This window comes from Colias eurytheme, chromosome 9, assembly GCF_061535395.1.
Source record: "Colias eurytheme isolate Ceu_HAF_F1 chromosome 9, ilColEury1 Martin Lab GWU primary, whole genome shotgun sequence".
NCBI classification, from domain to species: Eukaryota; Metazoa; Arthropoda; class Insecta; order Lepidoptera; family Pieridae; genus Colias; species Colias eurytheme.
This window is the reverse complement of record NC_142988.1, coordinates 5,893,319-5,911,272: the sequence shown is the minus strand read 5'-3', so window position 1 is coordinate 5,911,272 and position 17,954 is coordinate 5,893,319. Positions and strand designations below refer to the sequence as shown.

General features: G+C 30.9%; 1 protein-coding gene across 1 annotated transcript; it reads right to left on the bottom strand.

The window, feature by feature from the left end:
* Positions 1-4,055: 4,055 nt before the first annotated feature.
* Positions 4,056-6,597, bottom strand: LOC149905796 (fungal protease inhibitor-1-like). The gene is made up of 3 exons (XM_090105458.1): positions 6,489-6,597; positions 5,311-5,510; positions 4,056-4,315 (listed from the first exon to the last, which is right to left on the bottom strand). Exons 2-3 carry the CDS (start codon positions 5,507-5,509, stop codon positions 4,197-4,199), a joined length of 318 nt encoding a protein of 105 aa, XP_089961584.1. The 5' UTR covers position 5,510; positions 6,489-6,597; the 3' UTR covers positions 4,056-4,196.
* Positions 6,598-17,954: the final 11,357 nt, after the last annotated feature.

Below are 17,954 nucleotides of genomic sequence, written 5' to 3'. Positions count from 1 at the left end.
GTTAACTGAACCTAAGATAACATATTGTTTGACATTAACGTTTGTTTTAACCTCCAATTTTTTTGGCATTTGTCTTCACAGCAAACAATGTTTTCGCCCTCGGTTCACGAAAAACATCCGAGAAAAATATTTTGATCAACAGCATTAGCTCAAGAGTTAATTTAGTTATTATGAACTTATTTAAAAAAAGTAGGAAGAAAACCTTAACTTAATTATTCACTTAAAATTGGAAGTGTGATAGGGTAGAACGCTGTTTTTGACATTTGGTTTTGATATTCGTGGCTTACAAATTTAAATTATGAAGGACGGCCATGCCTAGGGTTGCCAACCGTACTATAATATATAGTATTATACTATATTTCGGGTCTGCGTACTATATACTGTTGAAAACATATATAGTACGCAAAAATACTATATTTTCAACACCGACAAATGTTACAAACAAATCTTTCATTAAAAAAAATATGGCTAAGTCATATAACATATTGCGCATATACCAGTGGCGAGAAGAAAGAAACAGAAGTAGTGAATCATTAATAAAAAATGAGCTTTTGATTTATATTAATTTAAAAATTGAATGTGACAAAGCTTGATACTTTTATTTTAAACATAAAAATAACTGCGTTAAAAACAACCGACTTCAAAAACGGAAAAGTACAAAATAAAAAGATTTGATATCATTAATTACTACATAATATTATTTAGATGTGCTTTTTATTAAATAGGTTTGACTAAAATACTAAGTGTTTGGCACCGACTTCAAACCTATTTAATAAAAAGCACATCTAAATAATATTATGTAGTAATTAATGATATCAAATCTTTTTTATTTTGTACTTTTCCGTTTTTGAAGTCGGTTGTTTTTAACGCAGTTATTTTTATTTAATACTTTTTAGTGTATTTTTCAACACGAATCAAACGAGCCCAATCTCGATAAAGTTGAGTAAATGTATTATGTACTAAGTTCCTATGGCCACCTTCCGATTCCATCATCAAATCAGCTCTCTGTCATGATAATTTTTCATCGCTATCCAATTTACATACGTATACAAAATTTCAGCTCAATCGGTTACCGGGAAGTGAGTCAAAGTTACTTGGTACATTTCAATTAAGTCATCTAGTACAGACAAAAATGCTCATAAAATAAAAACTACTGGGCCTATCCGAATAAAATTTTTATGGGACCAATTCGACACCATCCCGCATCGAACAAAAAAAGAATCACGTAAAACGGTTACGAAACCTCGGAGTAATCGGTGTACATACATAAAAAAAATTATACCGGCCGAATTGATAACCTCCTCCTCCTTTTTTGAAGTCGGTTAAAAAAGCTGTTACACAGTGCAAGAAGTGCAAAAAAATATAGTTTTTATAAAAATAAATATATATTTGTCTATTTTTTTGTTTTTCCTATAAAATACTATATTTTTTTTAAATGTACTATATTTTTTACACCTTTTTTGGAAAATACTATATTTTGATGATGAAGTGTTGGCAACCCTAGCCATGCCATTACCTAAGTACGGTTTTGACAAGGGAAAGTAAACGAATATTTGAAAGACATTTCCTGAGCTTCTAAGCTTTGTATTGCATAATGTGCTTGTTCTTAAAATAAATGTTAAATAATACCTACTAGGAAAAATGTATATATTCAAGAAAAATATTTCAATTTAGTTTTGCTTGAATTTGTTAGGGCTGTTTTATTGTTATGCACTGAGGGAATAAAAAAGTATTATTCGTGACATTTTTCTTTGTTATTTAATACTTAATATTAGCTATTACTAATATTAGATATTTTAAAAATTTCTTAGTTTATAGTATTTAAGAGTAAGCCTGTGAGTAATTGTTTGGAGTTTAATAATATATATATATATATATATATATATATATATATATATATACATATATGTATTTTAATTTACAAAACATTAATTCGCGACAGTAAATAGAAATCTTCAATTCGGCCCTATTACAGCTATTGACCCATGCCTAGCTTGATGATGTCCCATTGTACTTATTACATAGAGTACAACGTTACATTGTAATTGTCGTAACCACACAATATTTGTTTAATGACCACACTACACTACCTACTAAGCTGTGAGAATACCATGTTTGTATAAATTAAATATGCAAATCGGACCAAAGTAAAATGATTTTCTCGTAGCCGTGTTGTTATGTGTGGCAAATTTAAATATTCACGGCGCGGTGTAAAGGAGTAAGCTGAAAGCAAACAAGAGACGCGAACTGCGAACTGACAACCTTTGGTATTCAGTCGATACGAAGCTTCCTGTGCAAAGTTTGAGTTCTGCATGTTCGCTACGAAACTATCAGACCTAAAATACAATCTCTGTTATAACGTGCATAGCCGTGTACTGTATATAGTGTTTCGTATTTCGTGTATCTGATTTACATACGCTAAAATAAAAGCAAAAAACGACAAATTTACAATTGTATGTAAATTACGGACTGTATTTTATTTGCTGTTTGCAAAGAAATGGAACAGAAACATGCCAGATGTTTCCATTGCTGTAATTCATTCAAGTGCAAAGAACACTGAAACACAGAGCTCTCAGAATAAATAAATTTTGTTAAAACCTTGTTGTTATTTGTTAATGAAGTTTAATCCGAATTATGAGGAAAAATATAGTTTTGTAGGTACTTGGTTTTGTACAATGTTCCTAAAGTTAATAAAATATATGACGAAAGAACTAATGTAACCTTTTTTCGCGCACAGAATGAAGAAAATAAGTCGTGTAACATAATAAATATTATATAATCCTTTAATTTATACTTGTATGCATGAGACATACCTACCTATTACCTAATCTTCCTCTCCTATAAAAAAATCTCGTGTTACAGTGTCGGCTGCTCGGGAATAAGATTTGCCGATTTTTATCCAATTTTTTCATAATAGATTATTTTTTTTTATTTTTACCACTAAATGACAGCCTTAGCCTACAAAGTATCTACAAGAAAGGCGTTTGATGGGTCAGCTAAGGTCAGTTAGGTAAATTCTATACATTTTCATATTTTTCCTAAATTATTAAATAAAAAGGACGCATCTATCGGATTATAGAGCATCTAACCTCTCTCATTTTAAGTCATAGTACAAAAGATATGCCATATGCATATCTGCTATAATACGACTGTTTGAATAGATTTACTTACGTGGCAATGGTTATAAATTATTGCTAAAATTTTAGACACATTTAACTTACAGTGTGCAGCGCTATGTCAACATGCGCTTTACTCTGAAATCGATATTAGAAATCTAGACTTTGTGATTTAGCATAAATTACTATCGACCAGCTCGACGTCGTTAAGTCAATATGGTTGTTCAAAGCCTCTCATAGTTCAGGGTTCAGTAACTTCTATTCATTTCAGAAGGGAGGATAGTTCTTGTGGTCTATACGAGCACATAATTGAGTTAGACATTGAATTACGCGCGTGGAAAATTAATTACCAAATCGGTTTACAGTTCAACGTTGTTAATTGATTTCTTCGTGCATGAACGTACCTATTAATTTAATTAATTTCGTTATTTATTTAACTAGTTTTGGATATAAAGATAGTGGAACTATAAAATTGCATCTATAAATAGGCAATCAATGTAACAATCGTCAAAAAAATCTATTATATCAGTATTCATTATTATATAAAATGTTTTTAAATAAGATAAAGTTATAATAGTACCAGTCACAGTATAAAACTTCACTTTAGATTTCTTTTAACTAAGTTATCCCGTATCCACATTCCTAATAGGAAATTCAATACTTTAAAAAATGTGAAAAGCCTTCCGTTTTAGATATTTACAATTTAACACTCCAGTGAATATATATTTCATTGATCTTATTATTATAAACAAGTAATTTACTAAGGTACTCTCTACAGTTCAATGTAAATTAGAAACAAATTTTATCTGACGTGCCTAGTACCTCCAGCAAAAACGAAATGACTAAACTTCCCTCAAAATTAAATACCTACCAACTCATTCGAATTAGAAATTTATGAGGGTAACAAAAGTATAGGAAAATGATAATAAATGTAGACAATTTTATGTAAAATATTTTAATTATTAAAGCGTATATCGGTTGTAGCATTTGTATGTGTGTAGTTTTTATTTAGGTATAATGAATGAATATTGTAGTCTAGGACTTTGATTTCATGTTTAGGTGATATCAGCTATCAAAGATTTAACGTCTAGGTGCAACTTTGGTGCAAACTCCTTTAAGGCACTTGAGGGGTTCGCGACACACAGCCGAGGGGGTCTCTCCCAACTCCTTACTGTAGGTCTTACACGCCGCGCCTTCCGCTGAAATCATATAAAACATGTTTAATATAGAAAATTATTTTTACACATCTAAGTATTGGAAATTGGAATAGAAAATAAATAAATGAGAAACAGTTTACGGTTAAATTCTAAAATGTCACTAAGCTCTTAAGCGCTTTATAGACTTTATTTCACGCAATCACTACATAGTATAAAACAAAGTCGCTTTCTCTGTCCCTATGTCCCTATATGTATGCTTAAATATTTAAAACTAAGCAACGGATGTTTATGCGTTTTTTGTAATAGATAGATTGATTCAAGAGGAAGGTCTGGTATATAATTTATTAGGTTTTAGACAAAGCGGGCGAAGCCGCGGGCGGTAAGCTAGTTCTAAATAAAATAAAAAAATGTACTTCTTGCAATCGTAAAAGTCCTCAGTTATAAAGATCTTCTAAAATGAGTTAAGTATAATCTTTTATATTAACTACAAAACATGTTCCTTGGTTACAGTGAGATAATGTTTCATAGAATAATTAATATTCAAAAACATAATCTTCTTATATATAAAAATGAATCGCAAAATGTGTTGGTAAGCGCATAACTCGAGAACGGCTGAACCGATTTCGATAATTCTTTTTTTATTATATTCCTTGAAGTACGAGGATGGTTTTTATGTAGAGATAACGTAAATATGTACCACGGGCGAAGCCGGGGCGGACCGCTAGTCTTTATATATAAAAATGAATCGCAAAATGTGTTGGTAAGCGCATAACTCGAGAACGGCTGAACCGATTTCGATAATTCTTTTTTTATTATATTCCTGGAAGTACGAGGATGGTTCTTATGTAGAGAAAACGTAAACATGTACCACGGGCGAAGCCGGGGCGGACCGCTAGTTTGTTATAATTATTTTCGTACGTAGCGTCCGACTGTTTTCTTATCTTTATGTACCTATATAATAATTAGGTATAATAAGTGAATAGCTTTTTAGAATGGTGATATGCAATAAAATTGTCTTTTTAAAAATCAATACATACACAAAAAGGTCACACAAGCCGGGCAGCAAGCGCATTTGCCGGCGTGGTTGGCGCGGTAGGTCGACGGTGTTTTGCAGCTCTTATCGCTAATTTTGTTTGTGCAGGGGTGCTCTTTGCAGTAGGAGGAACCGCACACGAGGTCTCCGTAGACGAAGGTCATGGCGCACGCCAGAACAACCAGCACGAGTGTTGCTTTCATTCTGAAAATCAGATACGCTTTTGTTAATTATTTTCCCATCTTTCACAATATGCGTTCAGTATCATATTTGAGGTTGATCTGGAAATGGCATAAGTTAGTATTTTTATCCCGTCTTAACCTGTCACTGCCATTTGTAAAACCTAAATAATATAGAGTCTGAGTCACATCTGAGTTGATTGTTAATACGTCACAAATTCTAAATGGAATTGTAGGTAAAAGTTCTTTACGCAACAGCGTGAAGAAGTTGAAATTAAACTCATCTGCATTTATTTCTTTCATAATTTTCGTGTAAAGGTCCGCATTTAAAACTTAAATCCGATATTTAAAATTTACCATAAATTATTGTCCCAAAAACTTCGTTCTTACGGATGAATGCGGTCAAAATGGCCGCAATATAAGCGAGTTTTTCATCGTTCCATCTCTTATTACAATCATATTTCACGCTGATCGCGTCCAAACGAACGGAATCGATTAATATTGGTTTCGATGTGTCATGAGAGAAAAAAACAGCTAAGCCTTGCGAGCTTTGGTATTAAGCGACAATGAATTACGGTCGTGCGCGGAATAGCAGATGTGCTGAAACTGCTGAAAGATCTTGCGATTACTGAAAAGCTTACATTTCTGATGGACTTTCACAAGATAATCTATAACGAAGACCATTGTATCACTGTACCTTGTATTGTTTATATAACATATCGTAATAAAGAATTTAGCGATTAAAAATCTCTATTATACGATATACCGTTAAATTTTGAAAAAATCACTTTATAATCAAAACTATCTTAATTTTTTAATTCGTCATCAAACATTTAGGTTATGAAGTGGAAAATCTTGATAAAATTTAACTTTCAATTTTATATTTAATTGAATATAAATAATTATTAAAAATCTCTATAAAATATTCTTATCCATTACTATATTATTGAACGATATTAGTATTTTTTGTGTATTTAATTAATTATAATTATAATTTACTTACTTGATCAAAGGTGTCTCTTGCACTTGAGATGTAAAAATGAATGTGAGGAAGCAAATCCGTTTATGTAATATAGACGAACTTGTGATAACCCCGATTCATGTTTACTCTTTATTAAGATATCGAGAATACATTATCTCGAATTTCTCTAGAAGTAGCTGTTATTGTTACTTTATAATTCCATAAATTTTGTTTCGGTAAAACTCAGATAGTCATAATTAGCGTTTAACGCGAAATGATAATCTCGGTTATCTATTATTATTGACGTAAATGTATCTTTTGTACAAAAACATTAAAAATAACCCAAAAGACCAGAATCCTAAAATGTATATCTTAAATACTTGTATTGAATTCAATTAATGTGAAGGTATTATGTATTTAAAGGTAATGAATTTCTGTATGGTATAAAAAGCGAATGAAAGAATTAGTTTACCATAAATTATGGGATAGATAAGTTTTAATTGAATTACCCCGACAAATATGCAAACTTTTCCTTCTTGCATTTTGCAGTAGGTATTTTATGAATCGGAACTAGCTCCACCAACAACAAACTTTCCCGCCTCACCCACAATTACTTTGCACTCCGACAGTAAATTAAAACTTACTATGGCTATGTTATTACGAATGCCATTAGCGACCTTTGTTGACTAATGTGAAGTAATTTCGTTATAATATTATGAAGTGTCTATAATATAATATGAAGGTTGTATAATGTACACCTTCCGTCTACTCGTATACATATATATAAATTGTAATGTCGTATACTTTTCGGATCACAATTGGTGGGTCATTTGTAGTTTTTATTTAATACATATATAGGTAGGTTTACATTGTTTGATACCTAATGGTCTATAGATATCATCTCGATCTACATAATATGCACTGCAGATTATATTATCTATCAATTTTTTTGTAAAGAAAAAGCATTCCCGTTCGTTTTATCTTTTATGTATGTGATCATTTATTTCTACAGTAACTAATGTTCATTATTCAAAATGCTATACAGAGAAATACGTCTAACCAAGCAAAAAAGAGAAATATAAAGTAACAATTCAAAGAAAATGGATAATATAAAGATGTGAATTAAATAAAAATCATGCTGTCTTGGACTACGAAAGGTGAATATGCCTAAATGCATGCCGTAGCGCATTGCGTAGCACGTGTAGACTGTAGCAGTGTACCTGTAATATATAACTGAATTTGTTTTAACTTCTAAAATACAATATTTGTACTGAATATATTATATTATAATATCATCTTCATAAAATACGCATTTTTTTAAATTGTGTAAGTCAATACTGTGACTAGAATACTAAAACTTCAAAAAGTTATAACTTCAGATCTATCTTAACTAAATAGTAGGTACATATTTTTCATTTTTATAGCAGACTAAAAATAGATTTATTAAATGCTTTTCTCTACTTGAAAATATTGTCACGTATGTTTTATCCAAGAGCTGGCGTTGGCAACTCTAAGAAACAATGTGCTGCTATTAACTATGCTTAATAAGCGTATACCTACAGCCGCCTGCAAGCAGCAGAATTGCGACCTATTTTCTTCAAAGTCTACAAATATATACTCTTTTTATATATTTTAGTATGATTTTGTTGGAAGTGAAGAAGGATAAAAGTTCATTTTCATTTCAGCAGCACACCAGCAGATCAATGAATGAGTTATAATTTTGGAAGTCGATAAAAATAAGCCTAAGTATAACCTAGTAATAAGCCTAAGTATAGACCTGATAGACCTGATTAGTTGGTAACTGATAATAATTTTGGGTCACTGAACTTGACAGAAATAATGTTGACAGAGCTATTAAATTTGCCTTCTATCCTAGAATTATTATCCCGGTAAATTGACGTAGTAATTTCTTGGTAATGTTATTGATAGTTATTACTTTTAACTGACTTCTTTAAAATTTTATTTTTGTACGTACCTACTTATAAAATTTATTTATAGATTTCTAATTTTAGAAATAATTATAGAAATTTATTATTAAAGTTTGTGATACAGGATACAGCACAACAATACCTCGGAAATTAATATTCACAAACAACAACATCTCAGGATGCTCGAGAGATATTCATTACCGAGAGCCGTGACCACAGCGAGTACAATTTTCGTCGAGTTTACAAACTTCGATATCAGTAGGTAAGCTTTTATATGAAGAAGTGGTTGAGTTTTGAATTTTCATGTAACCTCTTAAAATTATTTCGGTATAATTTATATATACAAACTTATACCTTCCAATTTCCAACCAAATTAGTTCGATACTCAAAACATAATGCGATTCATTAGATAAACTAATATTACGAGAATTGAGGTTGTCAGTAAAGGTCAACGTTAACATTTATTAGTGTCGACTCCAATCTGGAACCGATATTTCGTCATTAAAATGTAGGTATACGAAAACGGATGATATTTATCTCTACCTAGCGAATTATTCGCCCTCATTTTGTTTTCTATTTTTATAAATGGGGAGGTACCAAAATTATTATTGATTTTTTTCGTAAGTTGTTGAAGCATGTTAATTGTTAATGTAAAAAAAAAATATTCTATAATATTTTATAATAATTTGTAAGTTTTTAATGAAGGCAATAAAACACGCCGAATTCCTTAGAAGATAAAAACAAATATTGTAATGCATTTTCTACAAGACGGATGAGAGAACACGATTCTTCTGTGTTTGTACTTTGTGATAATTCGATTCTGCACGCCGACTCATGATACGGCATAAATAAACTTATTTGCAACGGGGAAGTACTAAGCGTAATTAATATTCTCAGAATAATTATATATCCTATCATAGTGTAAAGTGTATTTTAATTTTTAATATTTCCATACAGAAATGGATTAATGAGAAATGTAAGTTTACAATACCAGATAGATAGAGTAAAAAGCGTTCAGAGTTCCCCATTGCATTCAATCTATTGCCGCGGGCATTAATTTGCTCGTGCTTCCCAACGCTATTCCATTCTTAATTGATAAAGACTTTATGAACAATGATAATTATTTAAAAACTTCAAAATACTAATTAATGAAGATATACAAACTGTGGTGGATGGTGTTTAAGGTCTTTGAATATTTTGAGCCCGAATTAACCCTCTTACTTACTGTTACGTAAGTTATCTAGATTTTAGAGAAAAAGTTAATTATGTTAAATCTCGGCGGCGTTATAGGTATCATCATGTTATAATATAATACCTAATTAAGAAGCAAAGGATCATACTCATGTTTCACATTATAGAACACGATCATACTTAATTTTATTACCTAAAGAAAAATATAGCTCATTTCTTACTCAGACTAATAAACCTCTGGTATAATATTAATTACGTCATAACCGCGAAATAAGAAAACCGCGAGGCTATATCCATACTTTACTGTCCTGTATTTTGTAATTTTTTTTACAGGTATGCGAAGTTGAACAAAATATTAAATATATACTATTATTTGCATTTTTGAATAAAAATTTTTGCAACGATTTTTTATTTATAAAAAATATACCTCAATTAATTACATTCTATAGGCACGTGTAAGGGATGGAAACCTTTGGCATTTTCATCTGAAGCCGCTGCGCACTAATGGACTTTTATATGATTTCTAATGAAAGGAGGATGGCCACATATGACCTGAATGCGAACATTAATCATCGGTGTATCAAAAAATAGTAATTTATGCGTGCTTTTACTAACGGGGTCTAACTTATTTTTTTCGGGCCGGGAAAATGTTATGTATTATTAATAAATAAACTCAAATTCATAACATTGTTTGAACGCATCCAAACGTCTTTCATTTTTACCTGTGTCATGCGTTTCGTTTTCACAGCGCAGCGGGACTTAATTAGCGATTACGTTTAAAAAAATACTAGAATAATAATATATATTTCTTTGTTTTATTTCACCTATCATATTTAATAGCAAAAACAGTAAGAAAGATATAATTTATAGATTTAAAAAATATTTTATGCCATAAATACATTTAATAATATACCTAAAATATGCAAAACGGAACGTATTTTTTACCGGCATAATAGACAGTAGACACAAAGGTTAGATGACACATGACATGACTGACGCGTAGCTGAAAAACATGATTTTGTTTATTATTTGTCACTACAGTGTTGTATTGGCTTATATAACAATCAAATAAATAACATAGGCTACGTCGTCCACCCTTAGAATTTAGCTATGGCTGTAGGTATAACTCTAAACCATATTCATTATATACGTAGCCATAACCTCAAAAATGGCAAATTATGTAAAAATTCTAAGCTCCACCACTTTCAAATAATATATTTGCAATGTGGGATTGCTAAGGGTGGTTAGGCGAACCATTTAAGCCCTATATTAATCATGGTCGCGACATTTCATAGTCAGGTCTTGGTATGTATGGGCAGTGGCCGATGTCCTTTGTATACGCCGCGCTAATTGAATAGCAATGAGCATATGAAGTTACTTCCAAAGCTTTGCTTTATTTAAAACTTTACTAAATCAATCTCATACTTACTACAACAAACGGTGCAAAAAATATGGAGTCTTTTCCATACATCTTTGTAATTAATTGCTTACTACATCCTTGTTTGCGAAAACCATGTAACTTCTATCATTTTTATTACGTGCAAAAATAAATGTAACAGCATCTAAGTATAGGTACTTCAAGCAATAATTCACCCTTCACGCAATCCTGGAAAACAATCAGTTACCTAAACTAATTCCTTTAGTACTTTACATTACCTACTATTTACTACATTTTCCCCTTTATACCTACACTAATGAAACTAAATTAATATAGAAGTGGTTTAGGCTAAGCACAATAGATGCTTTGAGTGTTTGATTTAGAAGGAGGAATTGTTCACATTTCTACGCACGAGGAGTGACTAGGATATCTAGTTAGAAAAATATATTCCTCAGAGAAGAACTTACTCGGTATAATAAGTAACAACAAAAAGAGCACTATCACGAGAAATCCTGACTGAAGAAGTTTTTGAGACTATTCGTATTATACCGAGAGAAGGTATATTATTTGTTTATACTTTCTCATTTCTGTACATTCACCTATTTATAGACTACAAAAACCTGCGAGTTGCGATGTTATTAAATTAGGAAAAGGACGTTTTAGTCGTCAAGAATTAATTCCATTTTCTGCCGTATCTCATAGAGAATTAAAAATTAAAAAAGGTATAAAATAAAGCACCCACATAAATTAACATTTTACTCGATTAAAAAATCCAGATTAGATTCTGTCGTTAGACACATATTGTGGCTGGGAGAGGGAATAAGGGTGTATGCAATTAATTAAGTGGTACTGTTCGCAAATATTTGCCTAATGCTGGATCCAGAACGAGCTAAGAAGTTAAAGCTTTGAACAAAGGCAATTAATGATGCAGTGGCTGTTATGGTATTTTTCCCTTTGCTAATTGGCTATTTTTCATAATAAGCATTTACTTTTCTTGTGTGATATAAGAACTTAATACACATGCGCTACCATTTCCATTTTGACAATAGGTATCTAAATAGAAGATTGAAACTAGGTTAGACGATCGATACAAATAAACTTAATAATTGTTGTGGGATTGGATAGACTTGGGGTAAACCCTTTAATGTATAAAATTCCAATTCAATAGCAGTTCGTCTTTCCTCGCAAGTGTTTTCTTAGTGAGGTCTCGCCCTAATGCGTTTTGAGTCTCGCCATTTTCCTTTGTGTGGCTCTAAGAGTTTAATGTACAGATTTCAAGCTTTCTATATCTCTTATATTTTCTATATATCTCTTTACTTTTGGTATTAAAATTGTTAACTGTTTGAATAAATTGTAATCGAAATGAATGTCTTCCACAATGGTTGCAAATATCTAGTCATTTAAAATTAAATCTAAATATTTCTGTATTAAAAATGAAAAAATATTTATATTGGTTACAAAACAAGAAATACATTTTTTTAAATTTTATAATGCTTTGTAGGAAGATTTTACCTAATGAAAATTAAAGGAAATTGCACAGAAGATTGGAAAATTTCCGGAAACTTTACGGCGATTAAACTGTCAATCACGGAAGGTTCTTCGGAATTATCGGGCCAGTAAGTCATAAATGAATAAACAGGTGTAGCCTTCTTTTTAGTAAGATTTATTTTCTATGTACCATGCAACATCATCAGATTCTAAATTCTAATTTTTAATTCGTAGATACTGCGAGAATGAATCTAGTTAACTATATATACCTACTTATTTTATAAGCACAGCTGTTAGGGCCGATTTTTCAATGCTTGGATAAAACTTATCCATCCAATAAAGTATTACATGATAGTATTAAAATGTCACGTAAAGTGTCAAATACGGGCAATTAGAATACGTTTTTAAAATGGTAGTTTTATACATTATTCGACGAATAAGTTTTATCCAAGCATTGAAAAATCGGCCCTTAACCATTTATTTGTCTTAAATAACGAAAACGTATGTTATAAAAATTAATTGATTTATTAATATTACTTCTATTATAAGAAAAACGTGTCTGAATTATAAATATACATCACATATTATCAGATTATGCTAGACAATAAATTTAGCTATATTACACTTTAAAGTTTTACACCTTGAGTGAAAATGTCACGTTCCAACCATTATTTTAAATATGTACGGAGTACGTGAGTCAGACTTTTCTAAATGGCCTTTATGTACCTACTATCTCTTCGAAACCACGCTTCGAACTCAATAGTGGATTGATAAAATGTACCCCTTATATTCATATAAAATGTATGTGAAGCAGGAGGAAATTAGTGTTTATTCGTGTTTGTGAAACCTTAAAACTGTTTGTAAATTTATCTTTGTTGTGTTGGTAAAATTAAGAATAGAAAGTCAAGAATTTTATGACCTATCCATTAACATCCATACTAATTATACCGCTACAATGACAACACTCCTCAATAGCTTATGCAAATGCACACGGTTGACGGTGGCGTATGTACACTGCAATTAGTTAGATGTTCGACATTTGTGTTGTGAATAGGATCGAATATAATAGCCAATATATACTCATAATATGCGATCACATTAGACTATTTACTTAAATTTATAACTGAATTAAAAATTTTAGACTAGACTGCTTAGTTTAGCAATATTTAGTTGGGATCTAATAATATGTAAGCTTGACCATTTCGCATTGAAACATGTTAGTGTTGCTTAAAACCGGTAACTCGCATTATCTATATTTTTATGATAATTTATAAAGCAAAGCTCCGTTAAAATATGTATTACTTTTAAGTCCTTCTAAAATAATTTTCATGATACAGGTTTCTCTTAGAAGCACAACTCAGCGGACTTTGTTAAAGTAAAGTTTTCTGTCCTTTCCGACGAATAATTTATTCAGAGGGTTTTAAAAGCGAGGTCGGATTTAGCAAAATGTGTCTTAATATCGAATAACTTTAAGAATTAAATTTGAATTTTATTAATGTTCACAATGGACTGAAGCGTTACGCCTGGAAAAACATACCTAACAAAGTGTCTATCTATATTATGTTATATTAATTATTTAGAGCTTTCGTATTCCGGTATCAATTTTTATAAATATTAAAATCAAAATTTCATGAAAAATTGATATTGGGAGTCGTTCGTTATATCGTTTTCATGTTCTCGTAGAGCTTCTTCGTACAGACAAATAGAAGATTATTTTTATATTTCTTCGGTCACTTATCTGCTGATTCTATTGAACAATTTATTATTAGTATCAATTGATTTTATTAGTGAGTTAAACCAATTGTAACGTGACATTAATATAATTGGCTCTTTGGATCTTTCATATCAATGTTTCAGAACGTGTTTAATTGAAATGTTGAAAAACATCAAATAATAGACATGTAAATTATTTAAATATAGGTAGGTAAAATATATGTACCGTATGTAGATACGAAGTAGATACGTATATAAAAATTATATCTACATTTGAAACGTACGTAGAGATAAAAATTGCTCCATTAATATGAAATCGCTTATCAAAAAAAATGTCATTTGCTGAAAGCATAGTTTTTTAATTATATAGTGAGTAGGCAAATATGTGAAATTTTTATTTGCAAATATGTATATGGTTGATAATAAAGCTACATAACGTGTTTGATACTGCATAATAGCTTTCTCATAAACAGTATTAAAAATATAAGAAATGAAAGACTGAATAGCAAAATAATATAATTTCAAAAACCAACGACATTGGGGCCTTCAAGAAAAGACCTTATTTGTCCATAAAAGGCCGGCAAAGCACCTGTAATACTTCTAGTAAATACCAAACACATGATGATGATGACAGATAATATATAGGACCTACACTAGTGTGTGTGTGTTGCCACACTAGATATATTGTGTCTTTTAAAGATTACGTCATATTCTGCTTTCAATCTATTTGGAAAAGACGTAGTTCATTCCGCATTCGACATAAATTAATTGGAATAAGTAAATCTACGAAAAATTATCACGAAACAAGTTTTAAAATGTTCGAATCCACGCTTTGTGTCGTAAATCTATTGATAACGATCGGATAACGAGCTCAATAATTTGTCGTTCTATTCATAAAATAAAATGTATTATTTATTATTGAATCGAAGTAGTCCTTCTTAAATCTATTCAACATTCACGTAGTACTTACAATATAATTCTAGTACCTCTTACTTAGGTACACATAAAGTATTAAGTACATTTTATGTGTATTTTTAGAAAATCTTATAATTTATATATGCAACTAAAGAACAACGACATATATATGTTTTTACATAGCTGTGATTAAAATATAATCGATTACCTAAGTAGAATAGAGCTACTTATATAATGTTATTTATAGTTTCAACTTTCAAGTGTGCAACGAAAAATATCGTACGGTGGGACTGGGGTAATATGTTTCTTTCTAAAGATTCACACTTGTAACAAATGAGTATTGTTCTCAGAAAAGTGCTTCCTGACCTTCGGGGTCGTTTTATAACTCCCCAACTCGAACATTCTTTAACTTGAGAACTATATTGTAGTTTCCAGTTGAACATCGCATACGGACTTTAAGATTAATGTTTGTTCCTGAATCGAGACTTGTTACTGTAATTTAAATAACATAGTTGTGTGGTTTGCGTCTTATCTGTTTGACTAACCGGAACCTAACCAAATGTTGTATATTCGAATATCGTATTTATTATTATTTGAAATTAAAAATACTGCTTTGTTAGAGAATAGATGAATTGAAGCATTTTTAATTTTTATCATTTATTTCTGTTTAGTGGATTAATCAGCATTATAAATGACGATGATAAATCCGTTTTAGGTTTAAAAATTTCTCAAAAGGAAATATATATTTAAATTTTCTTTTGATGTACTGAGATTATGTGCTTGGTCGAAGAATTCGATATGAGAATAAACTAAACTGAAGTTTTGGATTGATTACTTATGTATCTGCTCTCACACCTGGTTCTTCTTAAAACATATTGTGCACAGTTTTACAATCGCACAACACTTGCATTGTAAAACATATTGGAATACAAAAAGGCATTGCATTTCGAATCATTCGTATTTCGTATCATCATATTTTATTTAGACGGCTTGAGCAGACGATACTTTAAGTGGAAATTTTTCCAACTTGAATTTTACAAGAGTTTCAAAACAATAAATGAGTGTTATCAAAGTCACGCTGCAAAGAGGATTTTTCTTTGTAATTTAAACTCGGAGAACAAGTAAAAATTGCAACTTCTTAACGCATTTATTGTCCTGTCTTCTTCTTTATACGTTTTATATGTGAGTCTGTGATATCCTTGTTCCTAAACGAATTAATTCATTAGGTAGAGTAGATTGGTATGAAATATTTCAAAAGAAAGTCTTCTCCGTCGATATGTTATCGTATGAGTTAATATCTGAATGAAGAAATGAAGAAAATGAAGAAATTCTAAATTTTGTTATTAACTAATTGAAATTAAAGTAAAATTTAGTATAATCCACACCAATTTATGTGCGGACGTTAATGTAGTAATATAGGAATCTACATTCGCGTAACAAATGAATGGTTTAACCACAGATAATATAATACTGTACATATTTCGTAACTATATTATACAATCCTGTGCAATGTGAGGATTTAGTTAAACTGTCTGAAAGTGTGTCAGTATTCATCCACATAACGCCAGGAGTGCGTGTGTGCACTATTGTTCAATTATTCAACGGTTGCCGCCGAAGCGTCACCACTCACCGTTTAAATGATGCAGGGTTGCTAGGGCATGTGTTGTAATTACCCTATCAATAATGCCCAGAATATTTAAAACATTGTAAAAAGTTAATCTGCTGATGTTCAATTAACTCAATTAACACTCTATATCATGCATAAATCGAGTACGGAGTACGGACTTATTTTTTCTTAATTTTTTGCGAAGCGAATCCTATATAAATTCATTTCTTTTTAATTACTTTACACAGCACTCAATAGAAAACCTACGAGAATATTCCTTCAATTCCATTTAATAAAATCAACATCAAGAGTTCAGGTACAAGACAAGTTAAAAAAGTGCACTATAATAGTGACTCTTCATAAGTAAAAAGCTTTCGCGTTAACCCTGTATCAAGTTAGCAAACCTTTGTCCCTCGAGACATCAGTCTCGGATCCAATCCTTGAATACCAAAGGTCACGAATCCCGTTGCTACGAGTCAGAATTTTCCCAAGCTTTCACTTCCCAAACCGTGTCAATAAGTGGATTAGTTTTTGCAGGTTTTTGCATATAATTTTATGGGTTTTTAGAAACAATTTTTTTGTATCAATAAAATATTTACTGCTTGTATCTTTTAAAATGAAATATGTATAACCAATAACCATATCTCCCAACCCATAGTAGAAGGTAAATATTTCCAATAACATATTTATAAAATATATTCTGAAAGTTCTGTAATATGCATACTTTCTATACTTAATGCTTCGTACGTTTGATATATGTAGAGATAAAATTGAACGATAAAAGAACTTCATGTACTAAAAGTATCTGAGTTATATTACTTTGCAAGGTAGAGAGCTTTGAGCAAATATTTAACGGGAGCAGAAATGCGGTTGCAGGCAGTGCAGTAATGTACGAGCCAGCGTTCCTTACAAGCAATATATTAGTAAACCTAGCATCTGTTAGGAGACAGCAAAAGATTCCTCGCTTGGATTTATCGGAAGTAATATTTTTGACAACAATGGGCACAAGTCGACATACATCTTTGAACAGTGGGTTTAGGCACTTATGTGGATTAAACGTCTAACAATGGCGGTTTATTGCGTACAGTACTTCCTTGTCGCCTTAAGAACAACCATGACACGATTATTGTTTACGGCTTTTGAAGTAGCTTTAATTAACAACAATTTTAAAAAACACATTATAACCATAATTTATTGATCGAAATGTTGTCAAATCACATTAAAACTAATATGCTCTAAGCTCCACAAATTAAAGAATATGGGATTTGGTTTCAAAATATCGAGTTAAA

Excerpts from the sequence above, each read along its gene's own strand:
- LOC149905796 (XM_090105458.1), bottom strand. The coding sequence starts at position 5,509 with ATGAAAGCAACACTCGTGCTGGTTGTTCTGGCGTGCGCCATGACCTTC. Across the intron at positions 4,316-5,310 it reads GGCTTGTGTGACCTTTTTGT|CGGAAGGCGCGGCGTGTAAG; the intron begins GTATGTATTGAT and ends ATATGATTTCAG.